This window comes from Bubalus bubalis, chromosome 7, assembly GCF_019923935.1.
Source record: "Bubalus bubalis isolate 160015118507 breed Murrah chromosome 7, NDDB_SH_1, whole genome shotgun sequence".
NCBI lineage: Eukaryota > Metazoa > Chordata > Mammalia > Artiodactyla > Bovidae > Bubalus > Bubalus bubalis.
Window position 1 is genome coordinate 52,693,427 of NC_059163.1, and position 20,239 is coordinate 52,713,665.

The window sequence follows — 20,239 nt, forward strand, 5'->3', positions numbered from 1 at the left end:
ACAAGGGGAGTAAGTACAGAACAGTAATCATTGAAAATTACAGCTATAGTTTGGACATGGGTTTCCCTGGTGGCTCAGACGGTAAAGCGTCTGCCTGCAATGCCGGAGACTCAGGTTCGATTCCTGGGTCGGGAAGATCCCCTGGAGAAGGAAATGGCAATCCACTCCAGCACTCTTGCCTGGAAAATCCCATGGACGGAGGAGCCTGGTAGGCTGCAGTCCATGGAGTCGCTAAGAGTCAGACACAACTGAGCGACTTCACTTTCACTTTTCACTTTCATGCATTGGAGAAGGAAATGGCAACCCACTCCAGTGTTCTTGCCTGGAGAATTCCAGGGACAGGGGAGCCTGGTGGGCTGCCGTCATGGGGTCACACAGAGTTGGACACGACTGAAGCGACTTAGCAGCAGCAGCAGCAACACCCTTATATAGCCGAATATTAAGAGATTATCAGTATAGGTACTTTGAAAGTGTCAGACCAGAGAGAAAAACAGTGATAAAAAAACTTCTCAAGAACAAGATCCCAAATCATGTCTATAGAATTTAACTTTATATCATTGTAAATGCCAGGGTCATAGGTCACATGATCTGAGACTATGGTTCCTAAGCTGGATAGATTCTTCAGCCTTGAAATTTTTATTGGTTATGGTACTGGAGACAGGGCTGAAGACTGAAGGCACCAGTTATAAAGAGGGCAAATTAGAAAGAAGCCAGGGCACCAGCTGGGCTAGATTCCAGAGTAACTACCTGCTGGAGTGACAACACAGGGAAGTTCAGTTCAGTCGCTCAGTCATGTCCAACTCTTTGCGATCCCCTGGACTGCAGCATGCCAGGCCTCCCCTGTCCATCACCAACTCCCAGAGTTTACTCAAACTCATGTCCATGGAGTCGGTGATGCCATCCAACCATCTCATCCTCTGTCATCCCCTTTTCCTCCCACCTTCAGTCTTTCCCAGCATCAGGATCTGAGCAGTACACAAATAGGATTTGTTGTATTTAGCAAAAGACAAGTTGTTTTCTTTCTTGCCAGTATAGAAATATTTAACAATAATGCCCCCTTTCAGGTTCTTTTTGCCAGAAAAGGAAAGTTCAACTGTTCCCTATAAAAGTATAAATAATCTTAAAGCATAGGTGAACTTACAAAAGTTATAAACATTAATTATTATTGCATGGAAATAAAAAAAGGTGGATAAGAGATTTTTTCAGTAAAGAAGTTTTGTTCTATCATTTAAGCAGAATGGGCAAGCATCAAATGTCTGTATAGAAGGTGCCTGAGTGCATGCTAAGTCTCTTCAGTCGTGTCTAACTCTTAGTGACCCCATGGACTGTAGCTTGCCAGGCCCTTCTGTCCCTGGGATTCTCCAGGCAAGAATACTAGAGTGGGTTGGCATTTCCTTCTCCAGGGGATCTTCCTGACACAGGAACGAACAGGTGTCTCCTGCGGCTTCTGCATTAGCACAGATTTTTTTTTTTTTTTTTACACCACTGAGCCACCTGGGAAGCCCATGAGGTATAGTTAGAGGGTAAGGTATATTTAAATAATTCATTTGAGAATGGTGAGAACTGACTTTTAAGATTTTTTTTTAATTTTACCTTATTTTATCAAACTCAATTTTTATAATTAAATCCCTAGACATATAACTTTTGTTTAACCATTCCAAATATACTGAGAAAGCTGGTGCTTGGGGAGAAGTTTTTTCTTCATGAATCATGAATTTCTTTCAAGGAGCACATTTCTTTAGCATGGTTCATACAATTGGTCATGATGTTCTTGCTGCTACTGCCGCTAAGTTGCTTTAGTTGTGTCCGACTCTGTACGACCCCATAGACAGCAGCCCACCAGGCTCCTCTGTCCCTGGGAGTCTCCATGCAAGAATACTGGAGTGGGTCACCATTTCCTTCTCCAATGCGTGCATGCATGCTAAGTCACTCCAGTTGTGTCCGACTCTTTGCGACCCTATGGGCAGTGGCCTGCCAGGCTCCTCCGTCCACAGGATTCTCTAGGCAAGAATACTGGAGTGGGTTGCCATTTCCTTCTCTACCCAATGTTCATAAGTTCTTCCATTTCTCTGTCTTTGTCTCTTTCTGCCCCTCTTTCTCGGGGTTTCTTCCTCTCTCCTCTTTTCCTTCCCATTCCTCTCCTTCCTTTCTTCTCTTTTTTTGTTACTGATGCTTCCAGATTTAAGGAAATAAAGATTTAAACATAGCTTCTAAATATTAAATTAACTCCATGTTTTACTTTTACTATATTAACAGGAAATAGTCACTCCTTGCCAGCTATATTACTTTTAGGAATTATAAAACAGCAACACATTAAGTTTACTTGTTTCATTTGTACAACATTTTAAAGCTTGCTACCATGGTTTTTATTTCTTTTTTTGCATATTACATTAAGATTTATTTTTTCATTATATCCTTTAAAGTCAATTTCTTTTCACTGGCTCTATTTTAGGTAACTTTTGACTCAACACTAACAGAAATAAAATTAAAAATTATAAATAGATAAGTGTTATTTTCATCTCTGTGCTGCTTTGATCCAGAATGCTCATTTGCTCCAAGAATAGGAAGTTAGAGTTCTTATAAAGAAATTAAATTAACAACTAAACCTGCAAAAATTATTAAAATAATTTATACTATTTCTTAATGTTAAAAAACACTTTAAAATTTTTATTCTCTGATCTTATTAGTCTTTTATTTATGTAACACTTCTATTGTGACAGTTGATACATTGATTACTGAGTTAGAAAATATATGGCCTTCTTTGGAGAAGCATAAAACTTAGTGGGGAGGATGGCTTTTAAAGTATTAAATTAGATCAATACAGAGGATGAAGGGTCAGGAAAAATTCTGTTATAAATCCATATGTATTTTAATTTGCAAATGGTGACCCTATGCCATATTTTCTAAACTATTTTTGAATAATATCATGGATTATCATTATACAGTGGTCACCACTGTTAGCTACTATTTTAACATTTTAATAACTTTATGTACATGGCTTCCCCAAATGCTATACTATTATGCATATTTTTACTATAACATGGTATCTTTCCATGTATTGTATCATGGCTATTATTACCCTTGCTGCTAAGTCACTTCAGATGTGTCTGACTCTGTGCGACCCTATAGACGGCAGCCCACCAGGCTCCCCTGTTCCTGGGATTCTCCAGGCAAGAACACTGGAGTGGGTTGCCATTTCCTTCTCCAATGCATGAAAGTGAAAGTGAAGTCGCTCAGTCGTGTCCAACTCTAGCGACCCCATGGACTGCAGCCCACCAGGCCCCTCCGTCCATGGGATTTTCCAGGCAAGAGTACTGGAGTGGGGTCCCATTGCCTTCTCCAATTATTACACTTAATTCCTGTTTAAAAATATTAAATATTGCCTCCTATATTAAATATATATTTAATAATTCATTTTCTAATACTGTGGTTAGTCTTTGGAGGTGTCTAATGTTGAATTCTTTTTTAATGATATGCCTCCCAGCTTAGTTATAATTTTGAGTCCTTTATGTACTAATAGATATAGAATGTTCTATAATGGGCTAGTACTGCTTGACAGTTCTGGCCTCAGGTTAGGATTAGGGGGAAAAATGTCATTAAAATCTGGTTTTTAGTTTTGCTTCCTACCTAGCTAATTTAAGGCCCTATTTCATTTGTCAAATGTTATAGTTAATACAGTTATACCTTTTGAATCTACAGTTTTCACCTCTTTATTTAAATTGAGTTATATGGTACCTACCAAAGGTTTTCAGTGATGAATTCAAAGTTATTAAGCAACCACTTTGATTGTTTCATTTCTTAATATAAAATTTATTTATATGAGGAGAGTGACAAATAGTAATATGTTGCTAATAATATTTAAAAAAAAACAGAAAAACAATGAATAGGAAAAAGCAGTTTAGCACATAAGATGATGATTTATCATGGATAAAGATCACTTCAAAGGGATAATATTTCAGAAGATTCAGTTCAGTTCACTTCAGTCACTCAGTAATGTCTGATTCTTTGCAACCCTGTGGACTGCAGCACACCAGGCTTTCCTGTCCATCACCAACTCCAGGAGCTTGCTAAAATTCATGCCCATCGAGTTGGTGATGCCATTCAACCATCTCATCCTCTGTTGCCTCTTTGTCTCATGCCTAAAACCTTTCCCAGCATCAGAGTGATTTCCAAGGAATCAGTTCTTCACATCAGGTTGTGAAAGTATTGGAGCCTCAGCTTCAGCATCAGTCCTTGCAGTGAATATTCAGGACTGATTTCCTTTATGATGGACTGGTTGGATCTCCTTGCAGTCCAAGGGACTCTCAAGAGTCTTCTCCAACACCACAGATCAAAAGCATCAATTCTTTGATGCTTAGCTTTCTTTATGGTCCAACCCTCACATACACACATAACTACCAGAAAAACCATAAATTTGACTATATGGACCTTATTCAACAAAGTAATGTCTCTGCCATAATGGTATGGACCTAACAGAAGCAGAAGATTTGGCAAAACTAATACAATTATGTAAAGTTTAAAAATAAAATAAAATTAAAAAAAATAAAATAAAAATAAAAAGAGGTGAATAGAATACACAGAAGAACTGTACAAAAAAAGATCTTCATGCCCGGATAATCGTGATGGTGTGATCACTCACCTAGAGCCAGACATCCTGGAATGTGAAGTCAAGTGGGCCTTAGGAAGCTCACTACAAGCAAAGCTAGTGGAGGTGATGGAATTCTAGTTGAGCTATTTCAAATCCTGAAAGATGATGCTGTGAAAGTGCTGCACTCAATATACCAGCAAATTTGGAAAACTCAGCAGTGGCCACAGAACTGGAAAGGGTCAGTCTTCATTCCAATCCCAAAGAAAGGCAATGCCAAAGAATGCTCAAACTACTGTACAATTGCACTCATCACATGCTAGTAAAGTAATGCTAAAAATTCTCCAAGTCAGGCTTCAACAATATGTGAATGGTGAACTTCCAGATGTTCAAGCTGGATTTAGAAAAGGCAGAGGAACCAGAGATCCAGTTGCCAGCATCCGCTGGGTCATCCAAAAAGCAAGAGAGTTCCAGAAAAACATCTATTTCTCCTTTATTGACTATGGCAAAGCCTTTGACTGTATGGATCACAATAAACTGTGGAAAATTTTGAAAGAGATGGGAATACCAGATCACTTGACCTTCCTCCTGAGAAATCCATATGCAGGTCAGGAAGCAACAGTTAGATCTGGCCAGGGAAAAACAGACTGGTTCCAAATCAGGAAAGGAGTAACGTCAAGGCTGTAGTTGTCATCTTGCTTACTTAACTTATATGCAGGGTACATCATGAGAAACACTGGGCTGGATGAAGCACAAACTGGAATCAAGATTGCTGGGGAGAAATATCAATACCCTCAGCTATGCAGATGGAACCACCCTTACTGCAGAAAGTGAAGAGAAACTAAAGGGCCTCTTGATGAACGTGAAAGAGGAGAGTGAAAAAGTTGGCTTAAAGATCAACGTTCAGAAAACTATGATCATGGCATCCAGTCCCATCACTTCATGGCAAATAGATGGAGAAACAGTGGAACAGTGGCAGTGTTTATTTTTTGGGGCTCCAAAATCTCTGCAGATGGTGACTGCAGCCATGAAGTTAAAAGATGCTTACTCCTTGGAAGGAATGTTATGACCAACCTAGACAGCATGTTAAAAAGCAGAGACATTACTTTGCCAACAAAGATCCGTCCAGTCAAAACAATGTTTTTTCCAGTTGTCATGTATGGATGTGAAAGGTGGACTATAAAGAAAGCTGAGCACCGAAGAATTGATGCTTTTGAACTGTGGTGTTGGAGAAGACTCTTGAGAGTCCCTTGGACAGCAAGGCAATCCAACCAGTCCATCCTAAAGGAAATAAGTCCTGAATATTCATTGGAAGGACTGATGTTGAAGCTGAAACTCCAATACTTTGACCACATGATGTGAAGGACTAACTCATTTGAAAAGACCCTGATGCTCAGAAAGATTGTAGCTGGGAGAAGAAGGGGATGACAAAGGATGAGATGGTTGGATGGCATCATTGACTCAATGGACATGGGTTTGAGTAAACTCTGGGAGTTGGTGATGGACAGGGAGGCCAGGGGTGCTGCAGTCCATGGGGTTTCAAAGAGTCAGACAGGACTTAGTGACTGAAATGTACTGACCAGACCTACTCCCATAATATACATTAAGAGATACGTCCAAGGTAAGAGAAAACCAAGTAAGACGGTAGGCACTGAGAGAGGGCATCAGAGGGCAGACAGACTGAACCACAATCATAGACAACTAGCCAATCTGATCACATGGACCACAGCCTTGTCTAACTCAATGAAACTAAGCCGTGCTGTGTCAGGCCACCAAAGACAGATGGGTCATGGTGGAGAGGTCTGACAGAATGTGATCTACTAGAGAAGGGAATGGCAAACTGCTTCAATATTCTTGCCCTGAGAACCCCATGAACAGTATGAAAAGGCAAAAAGCTAGGACACTGAAAGATGAACTCCCCAGGTCGGTAGGTGCACAATATGCTACTGGAGATCAGCAGAGAAATAACTCCAGAAAGAAAGAAAGGATGGAGCCAAAGCAAAAACAATTCCCAGTTGGGGATGGGACTGGTGATAGAAGCAAGGTTTGATGCTGTAAAGAGCAATATTGTATAGGAATCTGGAATGTTAGGTTCATGAATCAAGGCAAATTGAAAGTGGTCAAACAGGAGATGACAAGAGTGAACATCGTCATTCTAGGAATCAGCGAAATAAGATGGACTGGAATGGGTGAATTTAACTCAGATGACCATTACATCTACAGTACTGTGAGCAGGAATCCCTTAAGAAGAAATGAAGTAGCCATCATAGTCAACAAAAGACTCCGAAATGCAGTACTTGGATGCAATCTCAAAAACGACAGAATGATCTCTGTTTGTTTCCAAGGCAAACCATTCAATATCACGGTAATCCAAGTCTATGCCCTGACCAGTAATGCTGAAGAAGCTGAAGTTGAACAGTTCTATGAAGGCCTACAAACCTACTAGAACTAACACCCAAAAAAGATGTCCTTTTCATTATAGGGGATGGGAATGCAAAAGTAGGAAGTCAAGAAACACCTGGAGTAACAGGCAAATTTGGCCTTGGAATACAGACTGAAGCAGGGCAAAGGCTAATAGAGTTTTGCTAAGGGAACGCACTAGTCATAGAAAACACCCTCTTCCAACAGCACAAGAGAAGACTCTACACATGGACATCACCAGATGGTCAACACTGAAATCATATTGATTATATTCTTTGCAGGCAAACATGGAGAAGCTCTATACAGTCAGCAAAAACAAGACTGGGTGCTGAGTGTGGCTCAGATCATGAATTCCCTATTACCAAATTCAGAGTGAAACTGAAGAAAGTGGAGAAAACCACTAGACCATTCAGGAATGACCTAAATCAAATCCTGTATGACTATACAGTGGAAGTGAGAAATAGATTTAAGGGACTAGATCTGGTAGACAGAGTGCCTGATGAACTATGGATGGACGTTCGTGACATTGTGCAGGAGACAGGAATCAAGACCATCCCCAAGAAAAAGAAATGCAAAAAAGCAAAATGGCTGTCTGAGGAGGACTTACAAATAGCTGTGAAAAGAAGGGACATGAAAAGCAAAGGAGAAAAGGAGATATACCTATTTGAATTCAGAGTTCGAAAGAATAGCAAGGAAAGATAAGAAAGACTTCCTCAGCGATCAATACAAAGAAATAGAGGAAAACAACAGAATGGGAAAGACTCGAGATCTCTTCAAGAAAATTAGAGTTACCAAGGGAACATTTTATGCAAAGATCGGCTCAATAAAGGACAGAATTTGTAGGGACCTAACAGAAGCAGAAGATATTAAGAAGAGTTGGCAAGAATACACAGAAGAACTGTAGAAAAAAGATCTTCATGCCTGGATAATCACAATGGTGTGATCACTCACCTTGAGCCAGACATCCTAGAATGTGAAGTCAAGTAGGCCTTAGGAAGCATCACTATGAACACAACTTTTGAAGGTATTGGAATTCCAGTTGAGCTATTTCAAATCCTGAAACATGATGCTATGAAAGTACTGCACTCAATATGCCAGCAAATTTGGAAAACTCAGCAGTGGCCACAGGACTGGAAAAGTTCAATTTTCATTCCAATCCCAAAGAAAGGCAATGCCAAAGAATTTTCAAACTACTGCACAATTGCACTTATCTCACACGCTAGTAAAATAATGCTCAAAATTCTCCAAGCCAGCCTTCTACAATATGTGAACTGTGAACTTCCAGTTGTTCAAGCTGGTTTTAGAAAAGGCAGAGGAACCAGAGATCAAATTGCCAACATCCGCTGGATCATCAAAAAAGCAAGAGAGTTCCAGAAAACATTTGCTTCTTCTTTTGACTATGCCAAAGTCTTTGACTGTGTGGATCACAATAAAGCATGGAAAATTCTTAAAGAGATGGGAATACCAGACCACCTGACCTGCCTCTTGAGAAATCTGTATGCAAGTCAGGAAGCAACAGTTAGAACTGGACATGGAACATCAGACTGGTTCCAAATAGGAAAAGGAGTACATCAAGGCTGTATATTGTCACCCTAGTTATTTAACTTATATGCAGAGTACATCATGAGAAACACTTGGCTTGAGGAAGCACAAGCTGGAATCAAGATTTCTGGGAGAAATATCAATAACCTCAGATATGCAGATGGCACCACCTTTGTGGCAGAAAGCAAAGATGAACTAAAGAGGCCTCTTGATAAAAGTGAAAGAGGAGAGTGAAAAGTTGGCTTAAATCTCAACATTCAGAAAACTAATATCATAGCATCCGGTGCCATCACTTGATGGGAAATAAATAGGGAAACAGTGAAAACAGTGTCAGACTTTATTTTTCTGGGCTCCAAAATCACTGCAGATGGTGACTTCCACCATGAAATTTAAAGACACTTACTCCTTGGAAGGAAAGTTATGACTAACCTATACAGCATATTAAAAAGCAGAGACATTACTTTGCCAACAAAGGTCCATCTAGTTTAGGCTATGGTTTTTCCAATGGTCATGTATGGATGTGACAGTTGGACTATAAAGAAAGCTGAGCACAGAAGATCGAAGCTTTTGAACTGTGGTGTTGGAGAAGACTCTTGAGAGTCTCTTGGACTGCAAGGAGATCCAACCAGTCCATCCTAAAGGAGATCAGTCCTGGGTGTTCATTGGAAAGACTGATGTTGAAGCTGAAACTCCAATAGTTCAGCCACCTGATATGAATAGCTGACTCTTTGGAAAAGATCCTGATGCTGGGAAAGATTGAGGGCTGGAGGAGAAGGGGATGACAGAGGATAGATTGTTGGATCACATCACCTTCTCAAGGGACATGGTTTTGTGTGGACTCTGGCAGTGCATGATGGACAGGGAGGCCTGGCATACTGCAATTCTTGGAGTCACAAAGGGTGAACTGAACTGAACTGAACTGAACTGAAGTGCCACTGCAGATGATGTCTGCAGCCATGAAATTAAAAGACGCTTACTCCTTGGAAGAAAAATTATGACCAACCTAGATAGCATATTGAAAAGCAGAGACATTACTTTGCCAACAAAGGTCTGTCTTGTCAAGGCTATGGTTTTTCCTGTGGTCATGTATGAATGTGAGAGTTGGACTGTGAAGAAAGCTGAGCACCGAATAACTGATGCTTTTAAACTGTGGTGTTGAAGAAGACTCTTGAGAGTCCTTTGGACTGCAAGGAGATCTAACCAGTCCATCCTAAAGGAGATCAGCCCTGGGATTTCTTTGGGAGGAATGATGCTAAAGCTGAAACTCCAGTACTTTGGCCACCTCATTCGAAGAGTTGACTCTTTGAAAAAGACTCTGAATTGGGAGGGATTGGTGACAGGAGGAAAAGGGGACGACAGAGGATGAGATGGCTGAATGGCATCACTGACTCGATGGACGTGAGTCTGAGTGAACTCTGGGAGATGGTGATGGACAGGGAGGCCTGGCGTGCTGCAATTGATGGGGTTGCAATGAGTCAGACACGACCAAGGACTGAACTATCTGACTGAACTGAAGTGAAGGTATCAGAATTCGTCAGAAGGTTTTCAGGAAGGAGAAATCACTCTCAAGCAGGATACATTGTTGTTATATAATCCCTAGTGCAGAGTTTAAACTGAGTTGTTTGTTGTGTAATCATCAGTTCTGGGCTTAAAGAAAATGAAGTTTTATGTGACTAACACTGAGGAATGTAGAGAAAAAAGAAAAAAAAAATCTCCTCCTTGGGGACCCTGGACTTCTTATCAACCCCATAGGAATTGACTCTCTCAATATCTTAAATCAGAAGTATTTTTATGAGGATAAGTCACTGGGTGCTACAATGTCGATAGGGCCTTTATTCTTATGTTTAGAATATGATCACTGAAACTTAGAGCTAGGAAAGATAAGAATGATAATTTTATGTAGTGCACTCATTTTTCCATTGAAAAAGAATAAAGGACTTGATCAGCTTCCTACTCTAGGAACTCACAGAATTGGGAGCTGACATGATTTCCTGTCTCCATTCAACCAGTATTCTTTAGATTACATCGTAACGTCTCACTATAACACACATTTGATGTATTTGTTGTAGTTTATCTTAAAAGTATTTAAAATTATGTATACAGTTAAAGTGGAGAAGGCAATGGCACCCCACTCCAGTACTCTTGCCTGGAAAATCCCATGGATGGAGGAGCCTGGTTGGCTGTAGTTCATGGGGTCACTAAGAGTCGGACACGACTGAGTGACTTCCTTTTCACTTTTCACTTTCATGCATTGGAGAAGGAAATGGCAACCCACTCTAGTGTTCTTGCCTGGAGAATCCCAGGGGCAGGGGAGCCTGGTGGGCTTCCGTCTGTGGGGTCGCACAGAGTTGGACATGACTGAAGCAACTTAGCAGCAGTAGCAGCAGCATACAGTTAAAGAGAATGTCCTATTCCTTAGTTGTGTTATTTATATATATATATATATATATATATATATATTTTTTTTTTAGTCCAAAGGCTTTTAAATAATGTATGAAAGCCTTAGGTTTCCGATGGGCAATGGATTTTAACTCACATCAGTTTAAATAAAATCTGAAGTAGATAAACCTTGTTAAAAGTCTCCACTTTTAACATTTTGCTATAACAGAAATCATGACAAATCTCTCTAGGAGAAGTTGTGCAAGTCCTGCAACAGGCTTTGGTTTTATCTGCATAGAGAACTCTATTTTGTGATAAGTAAACGCTGGAAGCCAGCACTTCCAATGATACTGCGAAGAGTGCTATTCTAGAAGCATACTGATACGCCAGAAATTCTCTGATTCTATGTTTGTGTTAGTAATTGAACTTGGACAGCATAATTAACTTTTGTTTTAGAGACAAAAATCTCTAATGTTAGTCTGCAACTGTTTAAAAGTCAATTCAGATTAAATAAAATTTCCATCATGAAGTCTTTATTAATTTCTCCTAGCTGAAAATAATCTCTTTTGTTTTTATTTCTCTTTAATTCTGTCTCTCCTAAGTAGTATTAATTTCCAATTTTATTATGTAAATATACATAACGGAAAAACTTCACATTCATCTTTGTAAACTGAGAACAATATAGAAGTAACTTGAACACTGAAAAATATTTGTTAAAAAGTTATTTGATGAATGTACATGGCATTATGTACTTTTGGCAATCTAAATTTACAGACATAAAAATAGAACCCAGTTGGTAACTGAATGGAGGATTTATGTCATATTATCCGTCAGTGTATTGATGACTGACTTCAATGATTTAAGTATCTGACAAAACCTTTTTTTCTTTTTCATTTGAAGAAAGGAATACCGAGTCTTTTTCTTATCTTGTGACAGTATCAAGAAGTTGGTGCTTTTATAATAATTGAGCAAAGTGGGAAGAATCCTATGAACTTGCATCGCTAAAGCTATTTGTGCTGGTGATTAGCTACACTTGTACCTTTTCTCTACGTTTATAGCCTTAGTATCTGATTCACTGCTAACCACTGATCTATTTTACTGTTTTGGCCATGTGAATCAATAGCTTAGGGAGAGATCAATGCCAGGTTCCTAGGATCAGATGAGAATCAACCCAATTTCATGATGTAATTATGCACCTAAGTTAATTATTTAGGTCTGCATTTTGTGTGATGTTAATTTCATTACTAAAAAAAGATACTGAGTTAACCTGTGCATTTAAGTTTTAGACACAGCACATAATTGCAAGCTGACAGTGAAGTGGGAAAAGGGCATGACACTCACTTTCATCAATTATGGTTTGATTGATTTAGTTAGAAGTCAAGATGGCTCACTTCTTCACCTTTACCCACTAATGCTATTTTCTGGGCTAACTGCAAGGAGGCAAAGTTTCACAATGTACATATGATCTGAAATGCTAAATGCACTGCTCCTCATCTTGAAATGTTTATCCTAGAAGCTATTCTCCTTGTTGTTCTGAGTGACTGGAAGTTCCTTTTCATGTTTCTTTTGCTTAGTTATTATGTAGATAATTATAACCTGTAAATAGGAACATGAAGTACAAGAACAGGGTTTGATCATTTTCTTGAAACTACCCTAATACAAATGAGCAAATAAAATGGGATTTTTCAATTATGTATAAAATGGCACAGGCTTGAATAACTTCTTATCTCAGTGAAGCATTTATTAAGGATTAGTAATTTAAAACAGCTTGGAAGTATTAACCTCTGCACAAAGTTTAGGAAGGATGGATTATCAAGACACATGCTCTGTATCTTTCTCTTCTTGAACCTAGATTGAGGGAATTGTGAGCAGAAAAAAATCTTCCCATTTTCCCAAAAATCTCTGCTTGAGGAAATTTGACCCTTTGGAAGTCATAACTCATCCAACAGTGATTAGCACAGTTACAAACGGGTCTGCTAAAGAAAGAACTGCCAGCTGAAAAGCAGGATCCACAACTGTTTGCTGGGTGTTTCCCAGCCCTATACAAGCTAGTTCTCAAGTGTCATTTTTAATGTCCTATTCGTTAGGAATACTGCAGCCAATATACCTACTAAGTAGCTTAAGGTTTCCTCTACCAACCAATGTTGTATCTTTGCTAATCCATAATCCTGGTGGGGTATGTTAGCCTCTTACTTTATCTTAAGCAGTTTCTGCTGTTCAGTTCTCTCTACCATTTAAAGATTTTTATTTCATTAGTCAAACTCTCAATCATACTTCTATTTATTATATTAAATATTTCTTTCTGGGTAAGTTTGGACAAGAGCTAGCATTACATCAAGAGTGAGCAAGTAATCTCTCCCACCTCAAATGACTCATATAAAACTTCATACTTTTCAGTTTATTCTTTTCCTAACCTTCTAACACCAAAGTTTCACACATACATACACTTATTTTCCTTTCTCAGTAGCATTGGTTATGCATTCTTATTCATTAATTTTATCAAATTATTATTTTTTTCTTTATTTTATTTTATTTTTTTAAATTTTATTTTATTTTTAAACCTCAAACACTGTATTAGTTTTACTTTTATAATATGGTAGGCATAACTGTCAGGATACAAAGGTAGGTTATACCTAAGTACCTACTTCTAAGAATTCTCTCATAACCATGCAATTTCCTATTTATAGTCTTTCTGATTATGAACAGAGGCTTTTCTCTAATTATGGCACCCATCAGGCCTCACTATGATGACCATTATACGTGATTGCTATGTATGTGGATTTGGGATTCAACTTAACAATGCCTCAGTTTTCATACCATCTACTCTGTGTTGTAGGGAGAATTATTTTATGTCTCTATTAATGCTAAGTTGCTTCAGTTGTGTCCAACTCTGTGCTACCCCATAGACGGCAGCCCACCAGGCTCCCCTGTCCCTGGTATTCTCCTGGCAAGAACAATGGAGTGGGTTGCCAGTTCCTTCTCCACCCATGAAAGTGAAAAGTGAAAGTGAAGTCACTCAGTCGTGTCAGACTCTTAGCGACCCCATGGACTGCAGCCCAACAGGCTCCTCCGTCCATGGGATTTTCCAAGCAAGAGTACTGGAGTGGGGTGCCATTGCCTTCTCCAGTCTCTATTAATAAACATTCCTGAAAATAAATATTATAGTAGTACTTATTTCATAGGGCTGTAGTAAGGATTTAATGACATGATACTTGGAAGTGAAAGTCACTTAGTTGTGTCTGACTTTGCAACCCCATGGACTATACAATCCATGGAATTCTCCAGGCCAAATACTGGAGTGAGAAGCTTTTCCCTTCTCCAGGGGATCTTCCCAACCCAGGGATCAGAACCCATGTCTCCCCCATTGCAGGTGGATTCTTTACCAGCTGAGCCACAAGGAAAACCCAAGAATACTGGAGTGGGTAGTCTATCCCTTCTCCAGCAGATCTTCCTGACCCAGGAATTGAACCAGGGTCTCCTGCATTGCAGGTGGATTCTTTACCAACTGGGCTATCAGGGAAGCCCTGATACATGCAAAACTCTATTTATCTCTCTCTCTCAATTTTTGATACTTGCAGAACTCAACACAATACTTAGCATATTATAAGTGTTTAATGGAATTTCTGTGTGTGTGTGTGTGTGAAAGAGAGAGAGAGAGAGAGAGTCTGTTTGCTTTAAAACATTTGAATCTAAATGACTGAAATTAGTTTTCTAGACAAAGGATAATCTGATGGCTGTTAGAGAATTTGGTGAGTGCTTGAATTTTGATATTTTAGTTTGTGCCTTTTTGTGTGACTTAATCACTCATAAATATCACAAAATTTTTATATAGTTGTTAACATGAAAGTGATTGACCTTTATATTAGTAACCATATTATAAAATGTTGAATACAATTTACAGAAAGTGTGTGAAGCGACACTGGACAGCAGTTATTGCTAGAAATCTTGGATTTTGTTTTACATGACTCATGTTAACAATGGAAAAGAAAGGTTAAGATAATGGCATACACTTTTCTATGAAAAGATTGAGTTCAAGTGCTATTTACTTACAGAAATTTTAAAATATAAAAATTCAAACTTCTGAAGAGAATGTCTAAAATAGAAGCTTTACTATCATGAATCATTACTCTCTTTTTATCTTTTAGGAATACACAGTAGATATAATTTTTGCCCAAACCTGGTTTGATAGTCGTCTAAAATTCAATAGTACCATGAAAGTGCTCATGCTTAACAGTAATATGGTTGGGAAAATTTGGATTCCTGACACTTTCTTCAGAAACTCAAGAAAATCTGATGCTCATTGGATAACAACTCCTAATCGTCTTCTTCGAATATGGAATGATGGACGAGTTCTATATACTCTAAGGTATTACTGTTTAAAAAAAAAAAAAAAAACTTGTAGTTGCTCTAATTTAGTTTCCATATCAATATTTGAAGCGCATAAATTTCCCTTTTTCAAAGTTGCAAAGTAATAAATATGAAGCTTCTTTTATACACTAAAATTTAAAAAGGTGAAATATTGTGGAAACACTTGTTTAAGCTTGGCGTTACCAGTATGTGAATAGGACTGAAAGCAAAGAGGAAAAACTCCTCGATTTCCCTGTTTTGAAGCAGAAAAGGCTATGGCATAAACACTATATTTTTAAACCTATAAGGCAAACGATTGACAAAGATTTTCTTTAGGAGTCCACCCTGCTATAACACTTTAAAATACTTTGATTTTCAGTGGTGTAGTAAAACATCCCTAACAGGATTGAATGAGGGTTGATAGGTAAGATTCAGGTTTATTTAATTCATTGTCTTGAACATATTGACTCATTATAAATCATCCTTTTAATGGAAAGGTGTTTATGATCCAAAGAAAAAAAATTACCATACTTAACTGAATACACTCTATTAATCTGCCTGTGTATGTACGCCTGTGTGTTTGTTGAGATTCTGAAGTATAAAATTTTAATCACAAACACAGAAACCACACTTGGGCTAATTGAGGCAAGTTAGTTGGCTGGAGAGAAAAATGTCAGAATTTTATTAATCATTTTTGAATGTTATAATACTTAAGATTTGAGACTTCAGAATTAATATTATTTTATATTGTATCACAGTCCATTATTGTAGGACAAAATTATGTTTTAAAATTAAAGAAAATATTTTTAATGCCTGAAATTATGTCTCATTATTTAATATTTGTTTTTCCATCTAAATAGACTGACAATTAATGCAGAATGTTATCTTCAGCTTCATAACTTTCCTATGGATGAACATTCATGTCCATTGGAATTTTCAAGTTGTAAGTGATAAAATGCTTGATATTTTCATAGAACTTTATAGTCTATGACCCTTTTTATTGAAAAATGTAAAATGATGTGAGATAAACCATGATTTATACAATTATCAGAAGTTTAAATTATGTTTAACTGTCTTAAATTTATAAATAACATTTATTTCTTACTTTCAAAAGTGATAATAAATGCATATTGAATATATATATCTTATTATTTAAAAATATTCGTTCTATCTGTATCCTTTTCCTATTTTGATTAACTAAAGGACTACTGAAGATAGATTTGTATTCAAATATTCTAACACTGCCATGAATAAAAAGTTGATTGAAATTTTATTCATCTTCTAGGAGGCCAGATTTAAGTTTATTACACTGTATTTGAAATTATATTTAATTGGTCTGGTGAAGAATTTTACCACATAAATAGCAAATATTTAAGAAGACTTTAATGAGTTGGAAAAGTCAAGGAAGAAATAAGTTTATTTCATTCAAAAGAATGAATGAAACAAAGATAAATTTCTAGAGAGAAATAATTTAGGTACACAAACTGAATATTTGTTGCAAGGAAATAGCTATAATCTTTCTATACCAATATCAGTTTTATTTAATATTTATTAACATTTATTCTCACATATGTTTTTATAAAAATATTTTTCTACATAATATATAATTGAGCAAGTCTTTAAAACACATAAAATGCCTTTAAAAATGATATTGCCTATGTCTATGAATGATATAATTCTATTTTCCTATTTTAAAATTGATTTTTAAAGATATTTTCTAGAATTTATTTACAGTAGATTATAAGTATTCATAAGTCTTTATCCTGCTTCTTCACTTTAAATATTCCCATGTATCTCTTGTTGCCCTTTATTAAGGATTTTCTTGACTTTTTAAAATTTTCATCTCACTAAAATGCCCTTTTTAATTCATAATCTCATGTCTCACTACTTTGATTTTCTAGCAATGACCTTTCAATGAATAAAACAGTCAATTAACAACAAAGACTTGATTAATAGGAACATTCAAGGAGTAGCTAATACAGGAATATTTGAAGATATACTGTATTCTCCTCTAGGTATCATGCCTAAATTCTTGGTGTAGTATCTCTTTAGCTTTGATTGTCTTTACTGGGAATATTCTATCCCTGTTAGTGCAATTGGGTGTCACTAACATCAACATAATAATTATAACCATCTTTTTTTCCACACACTCTATATGAGTCCAATAGAGAATTAAGCCTTATCCATCTAATATCTCACAACAAATATATTTAGAAGATGTCATTATAGTTCCCATTTTAAGACTCAAAATCATGAAATTTAGAGTGGTTAAGTAACTACCTCACTGTCTTATTTGACTAAGGTCTAAATCAGCATACCTGAGTGAATTAACTCCTTGAGAGGATTTAATCACAAGCCCACCCAACATGGATTTTCCCAAATTTCCTTAACTTGGTCCAAAATACCTTGTGTATTTCTAGGACATGTAGCAAAAATAAAAGCATATATTTTTTAAAAGAATGCGCTTCCATTCTAGACAGCTATAGAGAAGGTAGATGTTTTCAACACAGATAACTAACAAAGGTCTAGTATCCAAAATATATATGAGAATTCAGACCAAGAAAAGATAGGAAAAAAAAAAAACCAGTAAAATAATGGGCAATTGAATAAGCAATGATCCAAAGAACAAACTCAAAAATCTAATAAGCACGTGAAATTTGTTCTAGATTTCATTCGTATTCAGGAAAAAAAAAAAAAAAAAACACTCTGCAGTGAAAATAAAGAAGCCTGTCCACATAAACTTTAATGAGAACATGGATCAACATGCATTTTCAAACTCTGCCTGGTGAGAGATGAGGTTAATATATTCTCTATGGAAAAGAGATTGACACTATCTCATAAAGTGGGAAGTATATGTAATCCCCAACCCAGCTATTTCATGTCTAAGTATTTATACCAGAGAGACATTTACATATATGTATTTTGTGAGACATGTACAATAATATTGTAAACTGCAGTGTTAGTAATAGCCGACAGGAAAGATTACAAGTGTGGACACAGTAAAATGGATGAATAAATTTTGGCACATCTTTACAACAGAAAAAAATTTACTGCTGCTACATAAAATAGCATGAATGATGATTATAAACATTATATTATAATAAATAAGATATAAAATAATACATCCAGCATGGCAAAAATCAAGCAGAGTTCAAAAAGAACCTAAACTATATTTTTCAGAACTGCTTATCAAAAATATATACAGCCAAAATCATAAGGGGAGGATTATCACATAAATCAGGTCAGTGGTTACCTCTGGTTGAACGGGGAATAACTTTATTGGAGTGGATGCATGGTTTTTCTTAAATGCTAGCAAGATTTTATTTCTTGATTTAAATGTAATTAGCATGGACTATCATTATTTAATCATTAGGATTATTCTTTATACTATACTCACCAATTTTATGCAGTATTTTTCTATATCAACATATAAAAATGAGAAAGAATTTCCAAACATTTGTCTTTTGATAATGTTGGTATTGCAACAGTAACAGATTTGTATCTGCTAATGTATATATTTTTAATTTTAATTTTTACCTAGATGGATACCCTAAAAATGAAATTGAGTATAAGTGGAAAAAGCCTTCTGTAGAAGTGGCTGATCCTAAATACTGGAGATTATATCAGTTTGCATTTGTAGGATTACGGAACACAACTGAAATCTCTCATACAATCTCTGGTAAGAAAGGAACACAAATCAATGACTAATGCTAGCATCAAGTGGCATTTGTATTTAAATCTATGGCTTGAAATACTATACTTATTTGTATTTTATATCCAAAATATTTTTTTTCCTTCCAGGGGACTATATTATCATGACAATTTTCTTTGACCTGAGTAGACGAATGGGATATTTCACTATTCAGACGTACATTCCATGTATTCTGACAGTTGTACTTTCTTGGGTATCTTTTTGGATCAATAAAGATGCAGTACCTGCAAGAACATCATTGGGTATGATGTAATATTATGCTATAGTGTCATACAACTTTTAATGTGCTAAAAGTTTATAATTTAATATATTAGAAATATTCCTCTAACTACAGTCAGACAAAAATGGACAGATACTCTAGTGCAGTGTGATGTTGAAGTGAATATATGTAAACAAGTAGGAAATAGAATTGTAAAGAGATGGAAATCTCAGAATTGTTTTTAATAGAGGTCAAGGGAAGCATAAAAGCTAAATAAGAATTAATGCATGAAAATCATACATAATCCATGCATCTTAAATGTGGTCAGTATTGTCAATACTTTTCATCAAGACTTTATTTTTTAGCTGAATCACTAATAGGCAGTATTTATTGACTAGCGTGTATTTAGAAGGCTTTGAAATCCCCTGCTCTTACAATGGTACTAATGAATATTCAACTGTTCCAAAGGACAGGGACAAGAAGTTTCTGGGCTTCTGTTATCTATAAAATGTGTTATTATTCTGTGAACTTTTGAGAGTTGCCTATATAATAACATTGATTAAAAGGGTAATTTGTATTTAGTACTTGATAAAAGAAACTTTTCCTTTCTTTCTTTGGCAATCTGTTGCAATAATCAGTGTAATCAGTAGTAAGGCATAAGAAAATGTCCCTAATTACTATACATTTTGTTTAAAAGAAAATGATAACCTAAACTCTTATATAGATATACAAAGATAAATTACTGATTAATTGATTACTTCCCCATATCAGTATAGTGCATGAATCTCACTACTGATAATTGTGTCTTAAAAACAAAAAAGTTGGGACAGTTTCTATTTTCAAAAATAGAGAGGTTTTCCTGTGGTTCTATTGCAGCTGGTAAATAAATAACTCCATTTAGTAAATAGTAACAAAAATTGTAAAATTCAAATCACATAAAAGTAGCAAGATAAAACAGGAAGTACCTAGTTCTGTACTTGGAACTGCAACTCCCAGAGGGTCTAAAGAGAGGTATAGATACAGCTGGGGACAATGCATTCATATCTGAATGTTG

The 20,239-nt window shown here is 36.5% G+C and overlaps 1 protein-coding gene across 2 annotated transcripts in view; it reads left to right on the forward strand.

Annotated features, from left to right (window-relative positions):
* Window positions 1–20,239, forward strand: part of GABRG1 (gamma-aminobutyric acid type A receptor subunit gamma1) — a 92,982-nt gene that overhangs the window by 53,567 nt on the left and 19,176 nt on the right. For both annotated transcript variants that reach the window (XM_045166296.1, XM_006056285.4), the window contains exons 4-7: window positions 15,073–15,293; window positions 16,135–16,217; window positions 18,816–18,953; window positions 19,076–19,228. In XM_045166296.1, coding sequence (XP_045022231.1) covers window positions 15,073–15,293; window positions 16,135–16,217; window positions 18,816–18,953; window positions 19,076–19,228 — 595 coding nt within the window. The remainder of the gene's footprint in view (window positions 1–15,072; window positions 15,294–16,134; window positions 16,218–18,815; window positions 18,954–19,075; window positions 19,229–20,239) is intronic.